Genomic DNA, 21828 nt, shown 5'->3' on the forward strand with positions numbered 1-21828 from the left:
TCCAAATAGACTGGACCAGAAAAGAAATTCCTCCCATCACATAATAATCAAAACATCAAATGCACTAAGCAAAGAAGGAATTTTAAAAGCAGTAAAGGAAAAAGGTCAAGTAACATATAAAGGCAGACCTATGAGAATTACACCAGACTTCTCACCAGAGACTATGAAAGCTAGAAGATCCTGGGAAGATGTCATACAGACCCTACCAGAAAACAAATGCAAGCCCAGGCTACTATACCTAGCAAAACTCACAATTACCATTGATGGAGAAAACAAGATACTCCATGACAAAACAAAATTTACACAATATCTTTCCACAAATCCTGTCCTACAAAGGATAATAGATGGAAAACACCAACCTAAGGAACAAAACTACACCCTAGAAGAAGCAAGTAATCTTTCAACAAACCCACACAAACCTAGTTCCACCTCTTACAACAAAAACAACAGAAAATGACAGTTACTTTTTCTTAATATCTTAATATGAAAATTAATATCACCAACATATCCTAATTGATTGAAATCCAAAAATATGAGGAATTAGAAATTTGTTGGCTGTCATCCAATGGTCTCTCTAATTTGGTAACTCGAGAAATAGGTCCAATATTGTACAATATATATATACTTTCAGCTTGTTTGTACGTGACAGTGTCTTGCTATGTACCACATAATGGTCTTTTTTTTTTTTAGGGGATGGGATGGTGAACGGGGGGGAGACAGGGGGTTGTTTTAGTTTTTTTATTAGATGTTTTCTTTATTTACAGTATCTCCTTTTCCAGGTTCTCCTCCAAAAAAAAGAAAAAAATAATAAAATAAAATAAAATAAAAACAAAAACAAAAACAATCCATAATGGTCTTGAAATCATGCTTCTCCTATCTCAGCCTCTCTATTAGTAGTATTGTTTATTTCATATTTTTACACTATACTATGGTTTTCAGAACAGCTTACATATTTCAAAAGTATTTATACAGCCAAAAGAAATGTAGACAATTAACTTGAGAGGTGGCTTCTAAGAGAACAACAAAGAGTGAGACTGAATGCTTTGCTTTACGTTTGTAGCTATTGTATCAAGTTTGAAAAAGAGAACTTTATGAATTACTCTTTCTCTGAGATGAATGCTTTTCCAAATATCACAGCCAATGAACCAGATTCTTATCCTCACCTAATGTCTGTGCCACCCTCCAAGCAGAACTATTGTTTATTGATACAGTTGGTGAATGATTTTCTCTGTGGGCTGAGAATAAAGTCACTCACTCAAGTCAATTAGCTTTGAACATAGCAGGAAGTCTGTATCCAAAAATTGTGCTTACAATTCATTCCTTGGCGCAGTAGAACTGTCAACTCCCAGCTTAGCTACTATGGAGGTAAAATCCTTTGGTGATGTGAGGGTCATTGAAGTACAGCCTTATTACAATGAAATCCAATGTCTAAAAATTGTTCTTATATTGGGCTTGCACCACAGTAAGAACCAAGATTTTAAACTCTACTAAATACAAAACAAACAAACAAAAAGACTCTATATATTTATGTTCATTAAAAAATACTAGAAATGATGCGTTATTTTAAAATATACAGTTAATATAATTGGACTTATTTAAAATTTATATTGAGAAAAATGTATGTATTTTCAGTATTGCTGAAGACAATCATCTACATAATACTGTTAAATTGATTGCTGTTTTATATCAAACAACTTTTATAATACTAATTTTTATTGTTATAATATTTTATAAATTTTAAAGAATATAACAAAAAGGTATTGTAGGTATTGAAGGGGGGTCTCTGGGAGGAGGAGTTGGGGTACAAAAGGGAAACGAGAATGTGATTTAATTCTATTTACTTAAAACATGTTTTTAAATGTTAACAAATTTAGATAAACTGAAATCATGTATCTTTTCTCATCATAATGCAATAAAACTTAAATCAATAAAAAAAAAAAGATTTGTGTTGATATCCATAGATTGATGCTACTCCAGATTTCAGTCAGAGAAACTTCTTGCTGCAACTGATAGAGGTTATTGCAGAGATTAGACAGCAAGGATAAAATAAGTGACTTTTAAATGCTTTTAAATACTCAGCCACAAATGACACATCTACATCATCCCCTCCAAAACTATTGGTTTATTGAGGGAGGGAAAAGAACAGACATGAAAGTACCAAAGGAAACAGTTGGGAAGAGGAAGGAAGAGAGAGGAATGGGGGAATAATCACAATAGTTTTATATGTAAGGAAATGCTGTAATGAAGTACATCATTCCCTATAATTTAATATATGCTAACAAATGCTTAAATAATAAGTAATTCTGAAAAAAAACCATTTGTTAGCATGTTGGAAAAAATATGTGAGAAGGTTCTATTCCGACCCTAAGAAGACTGTTCTGTGTTTGTCCCAATACAAATCAATGATTCCACATCATACCAGGGAGAATAATGGTCACTGCCCTTCTACTCCCTGCTGTAGCTTAGCTATTACATTTGTTCTTTTCTGTGATCTAGTTTGAATTGAATTCATCCAATGGTAAGTAAGCACATTATTCATGCAATTGTTGCTAGTACAATGTCTATTCAAGGAAAGAGTGGAGCAGTTTCTAGTGCCATCTGCCCATTTCTATTGGACATTTCTCTGTCCACCTGATCATACCTGTGACCTCCGGGTACTTCAGCAGGAGCAAAAGCCCATATTTCATTGTGGAACTTGTTGTCTCTGTTCCCGCTCCAAAAAGATCACCTATGCTGACAAGCAGGTTGTCCATGGTAAATTCAGACTTTTTATTGTGTTTTTCCTAATAATTATAAATGAGAGGAATTAGTTTTGTTTATATGTATGTTTGGTTGGTTTAAAGGCTTACAAATAATAAAAAATAATACAATATGATGCAATCATTTTGTAGAAAAGCTAGACATTAGAGTGTTCCAGCTTAGGATTCCTTCACATAGTTATAACAGAATCAAAGGGACAAAACTCCATGGTTTTTCTTGTTAGTTGCTTCTCACCTGCTAAGGAAATTAATTCCTCTGTCATCTTTTTCAAGTGCAATGTATATCAAGGCACTTAGAAACACCATTAGTTCTAGGACCTGTTGACTCATTACTGTGCTTAAAGTCTCCAGGACTACACACATAAAAACTCTATCACTATTTTTATCTCTTCATTCCACACATCTATCACCATAATTCAAATTAATGTCACTTTTTCAAAGTTAGTTCACTTGAGGACCACAATTACCATCCTCTAGCTTATTCTCCTGTTGATCTAAATTGGAATTTCCTCAAAGCTTAGCTCAACTGCAGAGAGTTCCCAGGGTCTCTTTAAAGAAAACTCCTGTGTCTCCTAAGTCATTACTCCTGCTGTTCATGCAGATTCATTTACATAGAATGGCCTGTTCTCATCACTCTTGAATGTGTTTTCATCTGCCTCAAAGTAAAGAACTAACCTAGAACATGGTTAACATAAACTTTCTAATTCTAAATAAACTGAGAATCTTAACAATCCCCAAATATTCTATACAATTTGCCTAAGAAATTGGTTCCACAAGCAACGAATCTGTCACTGAAGGAACATTAGTTGGACCATCCCACTTTCACCAAGACAACAAGAGCCGAGTCAGAACACCGACAAATATGAAGCAGTAAGTCAAGGTCACGTGTACCTTTTCCATTTTAATCAGGAAATAGTCAATAAAGTCCTGAGGGTTACTGAGGTTCAGAGATTTTTGATGCCTGTTTATTTCCATCAAGAAGAACTTTTTCTGTTGAGTCACATCTTTTAAGAGTCTGTTATGGATTCCAGGGAGATAATATAAAATAGGGAAGGCACTGCACAGCTAGAAGAGAAACAAATGCATTCATACAATCAGCAAACCTCCCAGACCATAGCTAGCTGTCCAATACTTCATAAAGGTGAGTTTCCCATGTTTCCCTGTGCTCCTATATGCCTAGCTTTGGAGAAACAGGCACAGCATGGATCAAATGATCAGATATACCGTGTGCACAGCCTATCCAGCAACTCCCAAGTCACATTTTCGTTCCTGACAACAGATTTTCCAGAGGAATGAATGTATGTGCTGATGCTACCATCCCCTCTGTCCTGTTGAGAATACTGAGATGCAGAATGACTAGTCAAAAATTCTGAGACAACAAACTAGTGATAGCAGGGGTAGAAGCAGTCTGCATCCCAGTTTACCCTGTGCATATTTCACGAGTCACCTAAAAAAATGCCAACCAATAGACATGCTAAAGTTCAAGTAGGAATCTCATGAGGTTCCATCCCTGCATGAGGAAAGACTGCAGAGAAAGGGAGTTTAAGTCTTCTCTGGGAATGTCTCCTAGTTGGTTACCTAATATCAAGTTACCAGCCCTTAAACATACACATAAAAGCAACACTTAACAAACTAGGCAGCTTTTACTAATATATTGATGTGTATCTTTTTATATATGTAACAAAATTTAAAGAAAAAATCTTTATTTGAATGAGAGCAAGGAAGGGTCAAATACATGGGAGGAATTAGATGGGAAAAATGGGAAAGAAAAATGTTGTGATTATAGTTTCAAATGTGTGTGGGGGCCAGGCTATGGTGGCACATGCCTTTAATCCCAGCACTTGGGAAGCAGAGGCAGGTGGATTTCTGAGTTCGAGGCCAGCCTGGTCTACAGAGTGAGTTCCAGGACAGTCAGGGCTATACAGAGAAACCCTGTCTTGAAAAACAAAACAAAAAACAAAAAAAAACAAAACCAAAAAAACAAATGTGTGGGGGGGACATTCTATACTCAACTGCTATCTTATTATGAAATATTACTTTACCCTTTTAATGAAATAAAGCAAGCCCGAGCTACTTTGGATAATGTGCTTCATATGTCTGATTCAACTTCTTGCTCCAATACTGAAGCGGGTAACTATTCACTCTCCATTGCCATTGTTTTGTGGGATGTATTTTGCCCTTGTAATCTATAGAAACAGGTGTTATTCATGGTCATACAGCATAGGTCAGAAACATCTTCTGACTATGCACTATAGTAAGAAATGCATTCTTCAGCCTAAATCTCTATCCCCAAATATTGGACAAAGTCCAAAAAGTGTCGTCATTGTTGTTGCTGCTGCTGTTGTTTTCCAAAAGAAATGCTTTGATAAAATTGAAGCCCTATGATACTATAATTTTTTTCTATTCTATTTCATATCATCTTTCCCCTTAAGTTTTAAATGAAGCAGATAGTTCACAAATTGGTTAGTAATTATAAAAAAAAATAAGAATGAACAATAAATAGCCTAGAAATTTTGTGAACAAAAGGAAAACTAAAGACATCTAAACCATCTTGATATGCTTTTGGTTGGCATTTTCTTTGCAGTTTTCTTGTTTTGGTCTGTCTGTCTGTCTGTCTGTCTGTCTAGACATGTTTATGACAGGGTAGCCCAAGATGTCCTGAACCTTACTATGCAGCTCAGGCTACATCACTACACCCAACCATTTAGTGGCCTCTAAAAAAACAGTAAACAAATATTAGATCTAGAGAGCTGGTTCATGTGCTGCTGTTACAGAGGCTCCAAGTTCAGTTCTAAGCCCTCCCTCGAATCATGTAACTCACAACCACCTATGACTCCAGTTCCAAGAGATCCAATACCTTCTCCCGGAGGATGAGAGTACATAATATTTTCACATATAAATAGAACCGAACTGAACCTGGGACCAAGGAGATGCTAAAACTTCAATTTTTCTATGAAAATTCTCCATGAAATCGAGGAATGTCTTATCATTGTAGTCAAAGCGATGCTGGAAAATGACATTTGAGATCACATTGCAGGGAACACAGGCCAGAAGGAAGCTAGGGTCACAGGGAGACCCTAGAACAAAGGAAATTAGAAGTTAATATACAATCCTCATACAGTCTTTAAAATTTCAAATTGAAAGTTAGGAATGTGAGCTACCTAGTGAAGAATCATCCCTGTGACCTCTGCAGACGTGAGAGACACTTTATTCTGAGTTCCCCAAATAAACTATCTAATGTACTACATGTACTTTGCAGTCTCCAACTGTTGTCTCCTTTTTACCACACTCCTAAAGTCCTCATCCTAAAGTTGTCATTGAAGAGGACAAGACATGAAGATAGATCATTCAAAAAATATGTATAAATGAGTGCAACTTAAGTCTAAATGTGGATAGCTCTTCACAGTGCCTACACAAACCTTAATAACTTAATTTTTTAAATCAATTTATTTTCTTCTAAAAGCTTTTACATTTCATTACATCCAAAACAGCCAGCGTGTGTTAAGTGTTTTAAACTTATGAATGAGATATTCACTCATCATGGCACATCTTACATTTGCACCCATCTACTTTCACAGTGCCCTGAGCAGTTCTGTGACAATGAGGGCACCTCAGTTTCCTAGGGAAAATTGGCTTCAGAGAGTGGGCTTGTTGATGGTTGCTCTAGTGTTGAGGAATACCAGGGCAGGAAGGCAGGAGTGAGTGGGTGGTTGGGGGAATACCCTCATAGAAGCAGAGGGAGGGGGGGTGAAATAGGGGGTATGAGGGGTTTGGGGGAACCAGCAAAAGGGATAACATTTGAATGTAAATAAAGAAAATATCCAATAAAAAAGCAAAAACGAAAAAGAAAAAGTGGGGCGGATTGACACAAAGGAGAAAGCAGGGCTCATAGGCTGAGATCTACTGTGGAAAAAAAAGGGGGCAGAGTACAGCCCCTTCTATTTATGGGAGAGCTATGAAAGCAAGTCAGAGACTTCTGGTCTTAGAGGAAGTGAAAAAAATCAATTTCTAATTGTCTTCTAAATACAAATCTCAATTATTTAAAAGTAATTTCTAACTGTATTGTGCATGCTAATCCTTATACTTCACAGAAGAAGAAATATCCTTATATTTCACCTTTTTTCAACAGATTGAGAGGATTACAGAGACCCGCAACTGGTTAGAATTCAGAGAATAAGTGTTGTGAGTTACCCAGCCCTAACGGATGCACAGCTAAGGCTCAGGGAAGAACACAGAAATGGAAGAATACAGTGTAAGAGCTGCATGTCAGGGCACCTACTGCTACAGAGTATCCCCTAGTCATGACAGGTGAACTGTAGCCATGGACTCTCAACAATGTGGTTGCCTGAACAAGAGCAGCACAATGACACCAGCTGACATAGCAACCAAGACAGGGAAAATTCCACATATTCCTATCTCGGTGAGTTTAAATTTCCATATTGATGAAGAGGCTGGTCTAGGTTGGGGAGTGTATGTGTCAGCCCAGTCTATAAGCAATCAATGGTTGCTGAGAGGGTGAGAATTATTCCTCCAAGGATAAACTCCCACAGAGGTTTTCCAATCACAGTAGTCAGCTCTGGACCTCTTGACATGTGTACATACAAGCAATGCCACATAGATTCAGTAGGTTGTATATACATATGTACATGTATGCATGTATAGATGTAACAATAGCAACAGTAAGAAAGAATGATTGTGAATTGTGGATGGGCTGGAAGTGATATAGCCTAGAACTCATGTATCAAATTCTCAAAAAATATTTCTTGGGTCTGATATACTTCCAGCTTTCATAACACAAATACTCAAGTGTTGTTTTCTACATTTTCCAGCATGAAATAAAAACAGTGGTAACTGGGGTTGGGAAAAATAAACAGACACAGGAAATATGCAATGCATTTAACAAAGCACGCTTTAAGATAATTCAAATGGGCTTTTCTTACATGATGGTGATAGAAAGTGCAAATATACTCAGATGCTTGAAAATATACATGGTAGTTTAGGGAGCATGCTAAAGAACGTAATGTACACATTATCAGTTCTTAGAGTCTTCCTTTACTCATTCTCTTGCACCCACCTCTGGACATGTGGACTAAAAGACCCTTTAACACAGACGAGAAGGTTAACCCATGCTACCATGGCCAATACAGGAGGACTCCTCATCCTACAGCCACCTCTTAATCAAAATGGGAATTCAAAGCACGAGCCCTTCTCTGACCTTTTCCACCATTTACAGACCGACTACTGACTGCATCACCCTGATTTCCAGAAAATATCATGAAACCATCCTTATGCTGTCAAGTGTGCAGCATCTGCACAAGGCCTCTGTCTTGTGTCAATCATCACAGTACAACCTCAAAAGGATGCAAGCAGCTGGGTATAAAAGTAAAAGTTACAGAGACAATAGGTCTACACAACCTATAAAGAAACTTCCAGTGTTTAGAGTTATACAATGAAGAAATAGCATTGCTGGGAGTGTGAATTCCAGTGGAGAGGTTGAATGAAGATCAGTGTGAGCGAATGTATGCCAGATAATAGAAAGTTATAATCAAGTATAAATTTCCCTGCTCTTTCACACCGCTTTCAGACAAGATTTGAATTGTATTTCATTATATTATATCATATTATATTATTACATTATATTGTATTATTATATTATATATACAAAATCACCTCCCATATGCACATTTTTTTACTTACTCAAATTTCAAAATATTATTTTTTATTATAGTGGAGGAGAAGACATTGTATATCACAGAGAGAGAAGAGACAGAGAAAGACAGGGACTCCGGGAGTGTCTAGAAGGAACATTACCCTGAACCAAGTCATGTGATGGGAAGGGAAAGGAGAGAAAGGACAGCCAGGAGAATAAAGAGCAGACAAAAAAATAGGCCAAGTAACCAAAATGGCCTGATTCTATAGGGAAGAACAGCTGGGGAAAAGTCAGCCAAGACCCTGGGCTGGAGAAATTTATGGCAGAGGAGCAGGGTATGCCAGGCCTACCCTGTGGCAGATAGGAACGAGGGATAATGGAAGAACCTGGTGGCCAGGCCTGTTTTAATATGCCAAGTAGGCTCGTCAGATAGCCCTTTGTCCCAGGGTTTGAGACCTAACATCCAACCTTTTCATTGATAATGAATAATAAGGGGTAATGTACTATTTTCTGTGACTACTTCCTGCTGACACTGGGGCTTGGTTGTTGGGGATCCAAGAACACTGGAATGCTGACCAAAGCCTGGAAGAAAAAGACCGGAGAGCAGGCTGTTTCACTTTTTGTCCAGGTTCGGCTAGACCCTTCTGGGGTTAAGGAATTGCAGGCTGCTTTGGGATGTTTGTGAGGCTGAGCCACCTGGAGCTAGCTATATGCAAGTGTTCTAGGACTCAAAATCCCAGGGAACACCTAGTGCTGGTGAAGTGCTGGAGCAGTCTGTGGCTGGTTTGAAATCTGTTGGGACAGATAGATTAGGGACAGAAGGTATATCTGAAACTCTCAGGCCTAAGGTCCTGGTAGTTGTGGGTAGGGAAATCCCAAGGTCAAAGATCCCACTTTCAGGCATAGGCACTTGGAAAAACTTAGGCGCATTTATCTGGAGTTCGCTTGACCTGCTAGAGGTGATCCAAGTTACTCCCTGAAGCTTGTAAGAATCTTTTAAGTATACAAAAGGAGATAAAAAATTTTAGATATCTTTGTAAATTAACATACTTACTTTTATCCCTGGCTAGCTTCCAAATGAGTGGGACTTAGGGTAGATATTTAGCTTTAGCTCAATTAGTGGGGGAATTACCCCTAATCTATTTTTCTAACACTGGACTGGCTACTTCCCAGCCAAGCTCCCCAAGTACTTGCTGTTTGAGTCTCACCCGGGTCATTTCTGTTCCATCATTATATCTGTCCTTGGGGTGGGGTGGGGCATTTCACTCAGGCAGATGTTCCTGGTCCATCACATCTAATGGAGACTTCCTGTTCTCTCTGCCTTCTTTCTCCTTCTCTTCTCCCTTTCTTCTTCCTCCTCTTACTCTCCTTCTCCAGGTGGTCCCTACCTGCAAATCACTGCCTGGTAATTGAAGCCCTGCTTACTTCTATTCTCCCCAGTTGACTGTAGCTACTTTTATTTAACCAATAGCTTTAAATTGGGGAGCAAAGTTGTCTTGGGGCAACCAGAAGTTGGGGTTCAGAAATTAGCATCTGTATACACAGCAGCAGACCAACCCCCAGTATCTGGTGGCATTGCCACTGTTAGAGGTCTGTACTGAAATTCACATTTCAGAAAAGGCAGGAGACTCCTGCCTTTAAGTGATGGTAAAAGCTTAGGAATCCAAAACTGACTCTGGGTTAAAAGCCTTAGCACTCTTTCCAGAGGGCTGAATATATAGATTGGACAGAGATGTTTTTAGCACAATCAAGAAGTACTTTTATGTCTCTTCTTAGAAGACAACCAAAGAATATTTTAAATCTTGAACTTGTCACTGATAATAATATTCAGTCCTTTATTAGCTTATCAGAACTTCATTGATTGAAGATGGAATTTTGAACTTTAGAAGTTTTTGGATAACAATAGTATAGAGGGAAAGAAATTTGAAATGGTCTTATAACTTTCTAACTTGCATATTTAAACTTTTGAATTCTCAGATCTTTAAAAACCTTAAATTACTTTCTTAGACCTTTATAACCTGCATTTAAAAACCTTAGAACACCTTCTTAGACACTCAGAACTTATATAAACTTTAAACTTCCATCCAACCATTTACCATGAGACACAGGCGGTTGGTTTCTGGGAGTAGTCTTTGTAAAAACAAGTTCTTCTAAATAAAGGAATAAAATTTAAAAGTTACTTTGAAACTTGTTTTGTGAGTTTATGTCATTTCAGTAAAGACCCAGTGGCATTCCCAAGCAGAATGGGAAACTTGTCAGAAAAAAAAAGTTCCAAATCAGAGAGGAGAGGCATCCTTACTTGTGGGGCAGTGGACCCTGCCAGGAAACTTGGTATGGTTGAGTGGGTTCAGAGACCCCAGAACCCATCTGGGGTTCTGCATGCTATCTGATTCCTGGCCCAAGGCATATGACCACACTCCCTACATAGGGACATGACCTAAGGTCAGGTAGCCCAGAATTGAGTTCTCCCTGCTTATGAGATATCTAGAGGCCCTGAGGGTTTAGCCAATAGGCTTCCCTTTCTGGACATTCCTTCCTACGAAAGGTATTTAATCTCTGGTCCACCCTGAGGAGGGGGTATGCAACCATTTTCCACAATGAAAAAGCAATAAACAGTCTGGGACCAAAGACTGTCTCTCTCATCAAGAACTGCCTCCAAGAGCATGGAGAAGGCCTTCATCTACAGAGCAGTCTCCCGCAGAAGGCCCCGCCACACTCCTGGACAATCACCCTTAAGCTAAGAACAATCGCCCATGAGCTATAAGTAACCCCCTCACCCGCCCCCTTTCCCAGCTCCCCCAAGACTTCCAGAGGTATCTGGATGTCCAGGAGTCAGGGAACCCCAGCTTCAGCCTCAGCCTATGTTTTTTCACTCTGTTGGAGGCCCCCACCTTAGACTGTGTTTTTCCACTCCCTGATTGCTTCTCACAAGCAATCTTGTGTCTCCCTTTTCTCCTGCCCAAGTGGCATTCCCATACCCCAGCAGCAAGGCAGAACTCACTTACTCACATGAGTGAGGATCAAGGAGGGCAAGAGGAACTTCCTGGCACACTGATGTGACTTTTGTAGTAACAGCAGACAAAGCAGGCAGCTCAAGGTTACACTTATCCAGCAGAGAGAGATGAAAAAGCAAGGCATAAGGGATACAGGATCTTTAGTAGAAATATCCCAGAAAGGTGTAGCATGGAGTTAGAGCATGTGGAAGTAACTCAGAAAGTGGAATTTTGGGTCAGAGTTGATGGACGGCAGGAACCAGCAGAAACAAATAATCTGTACATACCTTAGGATAGTGAGATCAGCAACTTGGTTCAGAGAGGCTGAGTTCCCTGAAAGGGAGCTCATATATGCCAATCCCAGGTTTCAGCACCAGATGAATGAGGCAAAGAAATAAAAAAGGAAGACCATGACTGTTCCTAGGTATGGTGGAGGAGATGATTTGTTATAGATAGAAGAGAGCATAGCCAGAGGCAAAGATATTTGGGAGATTCAGAAATGAACGTGACCCTCAGCTAAACCATGTGAAGACAGGAGGAAAGGGAGAGGGGAGATACAGGGGAGTAAAGGGTAGACAACAAAAACAACAAAGACCAGGAAAGCAAAATGGCTGGATTATATAGAGAAGGGCAGACCAACCCCCATGCTGGAAATGTTTAGGGGTAGGGGACAGGACATGCCAGCTATACCCAGTAACAGGTAGGGATTGTGGGATGCTCAGAGAATCTGGCACCTGAATTTGCTGTGGTATGTTAAATAGGACCTCAGTTAGCCACAAAATATTATTCTAATAAACTGACAAAGAACTCAAAGATCTGCAATGACTTTCAGACTGTAAATTTTACATTACTAACATCAAAGACTGAGATAAATCGCTACTAATATTCTAAAATCCATCAAAAGTTAAACACATAAGGATAATCAAAACAATGTATTTGAAAGTGAACTCAAAAAATATGCACAATGCATGGTATATCTCCTTTTCCATTTCTGCACATCCGCTGCATGATTTGGTACTAGAGATTACCCAAACAACTTTTACTGACACAATCACTTCAGTTCCACAAATTATCCTCAAATAAACCAGAGTATACAAAGATTCTCCCTAATAATTGCATTCTATGTAATACCAAAAAAAGAAACCTGATAAATATGCATTTAGAAATTATGAAATATTGGTTTAAAACATAATTCTCCACAGAAAAAAGAGTAATATGTTAATGATACTTTTACAAAACATTTAGGGCTGGCGAGATGGCTCAGTGGGTAAGAGCACTGACTGCTCTTCCAAAGGTCCGGAGTTCAAATCCCAGCAACCACATGGTGGCTCACAACCACCCATAATGAGATCTGAAGCTCTCTTCTGGTGTGTCTGAAGATAGCAACAGTGTACTTGCATATAATAATAAATAAATATTAAAAAAAAATTTAGATTGTGAAGTTATATGGACATACACACATATGTATGTATATATGTATATATATATATTAACCTTGACCTTATCCCAGCCTGCCTACTCTCCAGTCCACTCTTTCTCCTTCACCATATTCCATACCTTCATGTGCACACAAATTCATGCACTGAGCTTCGTACTGAGGCAGCTCCATCGTTTCATACTTTTCCATGTGAACAATTGTCCCTAACACTTGACACAATTGGTCACCCTGTAACCCTTCTCAAAAAGTTGTCAGAAAACTCTTACTTTTCAAAGTTAATGCAGCCAAGATGTCTATTTTCCTTTCTGGTGTAGATAGTTTTTCAGTTAGATGTAGACCTGTGGCTAGATACGGCCTACCAACGTAAGGTGAATTTTCTGTGCTACTTCCACATCTAACACGTTTCCTGTTGTCTGTACCTTTGTTTCCTTCCATAACCACATGAGAACAAGAACCATGGATAATACTGAACAGTAATTGCACACAGTTGGCCAGTGCAGGTCCTGGAAAGACTAGCATCATAACCACCTCATGTCTTACCGTTGTCATGGGAGCAGAGTCACCCTCAATTACACTCTGACTCAGTGTTTATAAAACACCTATTTGTAATAAAAACTCATCTTTCCTATCTGTTAATTATAGAAATGGATACACACCATTGGTTTTTCTCAATGCATCCAACAGATAAATGACTTCCTCCTGAATTCGGTCTTCAATAGTTTTCTTTCCCATCCCCATAGACCTTAAGACCATGAGGGAGAAACGCCGTGTTTGCTTCCATGTTTCTCCATTGCTGAAGACGATGCCTGTTAGAACAAAATAAATAAATAAATAAATAAATCTATTATTATGAATTCTAGTTGAGAGTACTCATCTCAGGAAATAATACTGACTCTTATGCAGGCATAGGAGACATGATTGTCAGCCCCACCTTACCTGATACCTCTCAATGCAATCTAGTATTTCACCATCAGGGCTCTAGACTTCACATGCTGAAGAGCTTGTTTCTACCATTAACTTCTCAAAACCTCAGAATACCTCTGTGAATCTTTGGTCTCCTCCATTTTGCTTATAAGGAGGATGTCAGCAAAGTGTTTCTTCTACGATCACATAGATAATAAATTGTAAGGAGACAAAGTCAGGGCTAGCTTTTCTGCTTGTGATGTTTAGAAATATCAAGAGATGATTCTCCAGAAAAATGAATACTGGATTATGATCAGGTGGTTAAGTGATTGCTTGGTATGTTCATTGCCTTGAGTGGAGACAGGGGGTGGGTACAGAAACTTCAGCTTTAGAAGAGATCTCACAACACTGTGTTCCTCAGATAAGGGATATGTATAGAAATTGAGAGCAGATGAAAATTCATTCTCTGCTTGATTAAATTCTTGCATGTACTGTGAGATCTTTTAATCTAAAAAGTTCAACAAAAATTCTTTAAGTTAAAAACAAGATCAAGGTAAAAGATAAGCCCATAAAAAATAAACTTGTCAAGGAAGTTTTAGAGGATGATGCAGAGAAGCACTTTTTCAAGAACTCATTTCTCCATCTAAAGACTGGATAGCTTTATACCAGCTCTAAAAACCAATAACTGATATACAGTTGATTTCTCCAGCTAGCACACTTTCAACCTGCAGCTTGTCCTCTATAAATTAATAGAAAATGGCTACCTGATAAGTGTAAACCTTAATAAGAATATTGAATGTTCCTCTTTTCTTAGGTTACTAACATGGGTTATAATAAGCCCTCCTAATCTTGGGCAGTATGTCAGACAGCCTAACCAGCCACGCAACCATGAAAGACAATAACCCATACTCTGCAGTGTGCTCTGTGAAGTCATGGTAATTTGTCGGTTAACTATTGTAACTACACTGTCAACTAGTTTTAGCATAGATGGGTTTGCTGGGATGTCTCATTGTGACTTGAGAAGCATCTGCACTTGTTTCAAACACATTTCCAAGTGGTTGAATTAGTTTCCTAGGGGAAACTGTTCTCCTACTCTCCACATTTCTCAGTTGTTTATCGTTTGTTGTATAGGGTTGAGGCTTTCTCCCATCTGCATTGGCATGTCTACTGGAGGCATCCTGTTTCACCTCATGTCTGGGAAGTCATGTTGATGAGACATATGGCTTCTGACATAGGAGACACATTCTCACACCAAATTCCTAGATCCTGTGGCTCTCACAGTCTTTCCACATGCTTTCTACAAGGTTCCCTCAGCTTTAGGTGCAGAAATATTTTGCAGATGTTTCCACCGGAACTGAGCTCCACAGCTATGCCTAGTGATTTCTTTATTCAATACAAATAGTCCTGAAAACATGCAAACAAGTAACATTATATAAATTTAGCATGTTATATTTAGGAATATAAACATGTTATATCTTATAATCTCAAAAATAATTTAAAAGGGAAAAATCATTATCAATGTCAGTGCAATGCATAAACACTGAATGGCAGTGGTCCTCTTCTGGAGAGAACATGGGTGTGTCTTTGCTCTCATCCCACTACACTCAAATGTTCCTTACAATTCCTAAAGATCAAAAAAGTGGATATAAGTCTGGAAATATTCATATCTATACTTTTGTCCATACTACATATACTTTTAAAAATATCTAGATCCATACTTGGACCCTGAATCCAAATATTTGGTGGCTAAGATATTTCGTGGCTTTCCTTAAATATTAGGGGTTTTTAAAGATTTATTTATTTATTTCATGTATGTGAGTACACTGTCTCTGTCTTCAGACATACCAGAAGAGGGCATCAGATATCATTACAGATGGTTGTGAACCACCATGTGGTTGCTAGGAATTGAACTCAAGGCCTCTGGAAGAACAATCAGTGCTCTTATCTGCTGAGCCATCTCTCTAGCCCATCACTTTCCTTTCTTGTCTTTTGTCTCAGTCTCTTAAGCATTATATTTTTTTAAATTTTTTATTGGTTATTTTATTTATTTACATTTCAAATGCTATGCCCCTTCCTGGGTTCTCCTCCAAAAACTCCCTATCCCACCCACTCCCCCTGTTTCTACAAGGGTGGAGAAACCCACTCCCACCCACTCCAGCCTCACTGCCCTAGCATTCCCCTACCCTGGGGCATCAAGCCTTCACAGGAACAAGGATCTCCCCTCCCATTCATGCCAGATAAAGTCATCCTCTGCTACAATGCATCTGGAGCCATGGTCCCTCCTTGTGTACTCTTTGTTAACTGTTATTCCTACTAGATGTACTATAAAATGTGTACGCCCTAGGCACAGGCTCAAACTTAATGCTTCATTGGAACAGTGTGTGCAAACTTTTGAAAATGGGTTAATGACCCCTTTTTTACACTGACTTTCATTAATGATTACTAGGAGTCAAGAGGAGGTGGGGAAGGGTGAGGAAAGGGAGTCAAATTCACCAATGGACGCTGTATCTTTGTACAGAAATATCACGCCAAAGGCCACTAAAATCTACTAATGCATGTTAGTCAAGATTTGTGCAAAGATAAAGAAAATGAAATCCCATTTACATGAAAATGAAAGAAAGGATAAATGACTATTTCAAGTAAAAGAATCCAGACTTTAAAAAACAAATACCACATTTTTTCTGTTATAGGGAACCTAGAGATGTATATTTGTGTGTTATGTATTTTGTGTATGATGTCTGTATGCATGTATTTCTCTGTGTGGATGGATATGTGTGTGTGTGTGTGTGTGTGTGTGTGTGTGTGTGTGTGTGTGTGTGTGCAAACGTGAAAGAAGAAAGCCCATGAGAAAGGAAGAAGACATCTAAGATAAGGAGATGAAAGGAGAGGGTAATGTGTGCGCAACAGAGATAGGGCTCCTGGGAAGAGGAAGGGAATCAGTAAGAAGGACAGGACTGGGAGAGGGCAGTGGAATGGTGACAAGAGCAAAGGTTGCAGGAAAAAGTGTGCCTCATGTGCTATCTTTAAATTGTTCTGAATTTTTACAGTCATTCATGGACTCATAAGTACTTCTAGTTTCTCAGTTTTCTTCCTTGTTTAGCTTCATTGCCACTCGCACAGTCCTGGATGCGCCCTAACAAAGAGCTGTACCTAAACCACGGCTGGTTCTACTGAGTAACGATGATTCCATTTTATCAGAAAACACTTCTCCTTGGTCAATCAGAGCTTCCTTCAATGCTTTGTATCCATGCAGCACCACAGTGGGCTTCATACCCAGGTACACAGTGAACACAGGGCCATACTTTTTTGCTAGCTGAAAACAGAGCAGAGTGAACAGTGAAGGTGATATTTTCATTCATACCAAAGAGACTTTTTTATTGGATATTTTCTTTACTTACATTTGAAATGTTATCCCCTTTCCAGGTTCCCCCAACACACAAACCTCCTATTCCATCCTCCCTCCACCTGCTTCTATGAGGGTGTTCCCTCACCCACCCACCCACTCCCTCCTCCTTCTCCTGGCATTCCCCTACACTGGGGCATCGAGCCTTCACAGGACCAAGGGCCTCTCCTTCTTAGAAGGGGAACAAAATACTCACAAGAGGAAATACGGAGGCAAACTATGGAGCAGAGACTGAAGGAAAGGCCATCCAGAGACTGCCCCACCTGGGGATCCTTCCCAAATACAGTCAGCAAACCCAGACACTATTGTGAAGGCCAAGAAGTACTTGCTGACAGGAGCCTGATATAGCTGTCTCCTGAGAGGCTCTGCCAGAGCCTGACAAATACAGAGGGGATGCTCAAAGCACAGGGTCCCCAATGGAGGAGTTAGAGAAAGGACTGAAGGAGCTGAAGGAGTTTGCAACCCCATAGGAAGAACATCAGTTTCAACCAACCAGACCCCCCCACAGCTCCTAGGGACTAAACACCAACCAAAGATTACACATGGAGGGTCCCATGGCTCTAGCCACATATGTAGCAGAGGATGGTCTTGTTGGGTGTCAATGGGAGGAGAGGCCCAAAGAGACATTCTAATATTCACCTATTCATTGACTTTAAACCCAGTAGTTTAATAAGAAATGACATTTAAGCAGCCATAACCATTATGTTCTTGCCAACACTGCTGTTACTACTGTTCTTCAGTGCAACAGAGACTTATACATATTTGCTCAAATTCTACTTTTAGCTTTTCCTGATAAACCTACATTTGCATCAGATTTCTCTTCCTGAATACAAGGCATTTCTCTCAGTCACCCCCACTAAACACTAATAATCATCTCCTGCATCCTTTCTCCATGTCATCCATACATTGATGGTTCTGAGTTCTAACAGTATCGAGGACCAAGCAAGATATGTCTCCTACCCAGGCTGTAACTTCTACAAGGTTTATACTAGCTGCATGCACAGAGCATGCACCTGATGCCAAGCAGCCATTCATTGCTGTTGAGTGCAAGAACAGTCAACTCCCCTGTGCTGAATCACCAAATGGTAGAGAAATAGAAAATAAGCTCAGAAGGATTTTAAAATTGGCCTCATTAAATTATAAAACTCATAAAATTAAGCCATGAGTTAATTCAGAGCTCCCAACCCAGAAAGAAGGAACTGTGGAGGCAGTGAGTTCCATGGTGACTGACTGTCTCAGGGAAAAGATAGATTTCCTTCATGTTTCAGGGAATGACCGCCATGTGAATGACAGAGAAGTCATTGACTCATTATCCAGAAAAGTCGATAAGAATCTCAGAATTATCGAAACCTTGGTTATGTCCTTGGCTCCAAATCATTGTATCTTCTAGGAAAAAAAATGTAGATTTGAGAACGCATAAATTAATATATTTTGTAACTGAATACTGTTCTGCATGCACTGCAGTTCATCAGAGAATAATTGATGTACTGAAAGGGACCTGGGACACATTGGGAACATGGACTCTGCTGCTCCAGACTGTCACAAATCACTTCCTGGATTCTGTTTCCTTCTAGCTTTATTTAGAGCACAGATTTAGAGACTGGCTTGGGCTTGCATTAAAAATTTTGTTTTCATTCTTTGGCTGGAAACATAATTCCATATATAAAGTACTCGGTGTTCTTACCTAACACTGAGCACAGTCATGCACACATGCAATCCTAGTGTTCCCTCCACAAGAGAGGAGACAGACAAGAGAATCCCCAGAAGCTCACAGCCAGCTAGCCTGAGATACACAGCAGTAACTGACAAAGACACTGTCTCAAATAAGGTGACAAGCAGGACAGATACCCAAGGTTGTCCTCTGCCATGTGCTTATTGTGGTACATATGTGTCCACACTCAAACACACATGTCCATGCACATATGCATGGATGCACGTGTATGTATATTAGGCACACACACACACACACAATACACACTCGAGTTGGGCCTGCTGGTGCTTAAGTAACTAAAGCAGGATAAATATTAACATCTCTGCCTTCAGTTCATACATGTCTCTTCGACCTTAAAGTGTGGTTCAATTCACTCTGAGTGTAGGCTAGGTGTTTATTCAAGTATTGATAAGAGGCTAATTTTCCTGCTTAAATATTGAAGCCATCAACATGAGGTTCTGTTTCAGAACCCCTGGAAGCCTCCAACAATGATCTTAAACCACCAGGAACAGGCAAGCTCTGTAGGCAGCTCACTCTGTGAAGAAAACACCCTCTACACAAAGATGGTCATCTCCTGGGAACCAAAGCGCCACATCCAGAATCCCAAGAGATTATCCCTGAGCAGTTTAACAGCTTCCTGGACACAGAATAAAATCAGTTTCCTCAGCACATTGTCTCAACCCTTAACCAGAAACTTCCTCAACATTAATAAATAAGACCATGCTGTGCAAACACCTCAAGGCTTGCCTTTGTTTTTCACCTGTATAAAACTTCAAGGCTGTGAACCCAAGGGAAGCCTCTGAATCTCTTTATCTATCTATCTATCTATCTATCTATCTATCTATCTATCTATCTATCTATCTATCTACCAACCATCTATCTAGCTATCAAAGTGGTCACTGTGATATTAAAAGACCTTTCCTTGCTGCGCTGTAAACCTGTATTCCTACACTTTGTTTCTTTCTTGGCCCCTGGTAACATCTGCATCCAGTCCAGGACTACATATTATTTGTACTAAGGATGTATAATTCACTCACTAAAAACCACTAAAGGGGAGGGGGTGCTGTAGAGATGGTTCCGCGGTTAAGAGCACTGACTGTTCTTCCAGAAGTGCTGAGTTCAATTCCCAGCAACCATGTGGTGGCTTACAACCATTTGTAATGGAATGTAGTGCCCTCTTCTGGTGTGTCTGAAGATGGCCACAGTGTACTCATATGCATAAAACAAATAAATAATTCTCTTTTTTAAAAGGAAGAAAGGAAGGAAGGAAAGAACAAAGGAACAAAGGAATGAAGGAAGCTACTGAAAGGAAACTAATCACACTTACCATGCCCATAGATTTGCTAAGATTTTTAATATCCACTTGCAAAATATTTCCAACAATTGGTAAAGGAGTAGGGCCAGGTGGGAGCTTCCCTCTGCCACGGTGCTGATTCCATAGGAAAAAAAAAAGAAAACAAGAGAGGAAAATCCCCAGAAAGGTGAAAAGAGCCATTGGCTGACTGGGATGAACGCACTGAGAGCTGACGTTCGAAGGGTCTATTAATGCAATTCCAGAGAGGACACAGTGTTTGGACTTTGAGTGTGACCTCTTTATCTTTAGTATACTTTGATCTGTTTAAACAAAACTGCCTGTTTCCTAACATCACTTTTTTCTAATATTAACAATTGTAAAAAAAGGTGTTTGTCATTACAACATAACTCTCCCTTCTTTAGAGGACAGTACGGATGCCTATATACTTTTTCTTTTTTCCTTTTATTCTTTCACCTCCCATACAATATATCCTGACCACAATCTCCCTTCTTTCCATGCCTCCCAGTCCTCCCTGCAACCTCATCTCTCCTCTCTTCCATTTCTCTTCAGAAAAGGGCAGATCTCCCAGGGATCTCAACTAGATACGACATAACAAGATTCAGTAAGACTAGACACAAACCCTCATACAAAGGCTGGATGGGACAAACCACTAAGAGGGAAAGAATCCCAAGAGCAAACAAAAGAATCCCTCCTCAGGCTCTGTGAGCCCCTGTAACTACTGCCTACTTGATTCTGCAGGCCATTTTCTCCTGGCCCTTCTGGCTCCTACAATCCTTCCCCCTGAAGTCTTCTTCAGAGTTCCCCTGAGCTGTGCCTGATGTTTGGCTATGGGTCTTTGCGTCTGTTCCCATCAGCTGTTGGAGGAAACCTCTCTGATAACTGGGCTGTGCACCAATCTGTGAGTATAGTAGAATACCATTAAGAATCATTTCATTGACTTTTCCTCTTTGGGGGGAAGGGGAGGGCAATTGTGTTTGGTTTTATCCTAGGTCTCTGGGCCATCCAGCTTCCAGTTCCTCACCAATTCTACAGTGTCAGACAAGGGCTTCCACTCCTGGTGTGGGTCTCAAGTTGACCAGTCACTGGTTGGCCACTCCCACAAGCTCTGAGCCACCATTACCCCCAGCAAATCTTACAGGCAGGACAGGTTGTAGTTCAAAGATTTTGTGGCCAGGTTAGTGTCCCAGTTCCACCACTGGAAGGCTTGCCTGGTTACAGAAGATGGTCAGTTCAGGCTCGTTATCCTCCATTACTAGCAGTCTTCACAAGTGTCACCCTCATAGATTCTAGGAAGTTTCCACATCATCACTCAAATGTCCCCCAATTCCAGCTGTCTCTCTCCCTACTCTCTCCCTCCATTCTTTCCTCCTCCACCTGATCCCATGGAACATTAAATGCCATTGGGAACTGCCCTGGCAAGAGTGAAGACACTCTAAACAGAGATGCATATGGCCCTCCCTTTGGCTATCAGACTATTAATGTTATGATCTTATTTTTCTAGTTAGAACTTCAAGTACTATATTGAATAGATAACAGAAAGAGTGGACATCCCTATCTTGCTTATGATTTTAGTGAAATTGCTTTGAGTTTCTTTCCATTCAATTTGGTGTTGTCTATAGGCTTGCTATAAATTGCCTTTCTTATTTTGATGTTTGT

At 39.7% G+C, this 21828-nt stretch overlaps 1 protein-coding gene across 2 annotated transcripts in view; it reads right to left on the minus strand.

Annotated features, from left to right (window-relative positions):
- LOC116101173 (cytochrome P450 2C70) overlaps positions 1–20369 on the minus strand; it is a 31197-nt gene extending 10828 nt beyond the window's left edge. Inside the window, exons 1-6 of one of the 2 annotated variants that reach the window (XM_031384829.1) lie at positions 20185–20369; positions 16894–17056; positions 13497–13646; positions 5676–5836; positions 3651–3824; positions 2642–2783 (exon numbers count right to left, since the gene is read on the minus strand). In XM_031384829.1, the coding sequence (XP_031240689.1) occupies positions 2642–2783; positions 3651–3824; positions 5676–5836; positions 13497–13646; positions 16894–17056; positions 20185–20352 (958 nt within the window). In that variant the 5' untranslated portion in view covers positions 20353–20369. The remainder of the gene's footprint in view (positions 1–2641; positions 2784–3650; positions 3825–5675; positions 5837–13496; positions 13647–16893; positions 17057–20184) is intronic. The other variant, XM_031384828.1, reaches the window with a different exon arrangement.
- Positions 20370–21828: the final 1459 nt, after the last annotated feature.

This window comes from Mastomys coucha, unplaced genomic scaffold (assembly GCF_008632895.1).
Source record: "Mastomys coucha isolate ucsf_1 unplaced genomic scaffold, UCSF_Mcou_1 pScaffold21, whole genome shotgun sequence".
Lineage (NCBI taxonomy): Eukaryota > Metazoa > Chordata > Mammalia > Rodentia > Muridae > Mastomys > Mastomys coucha.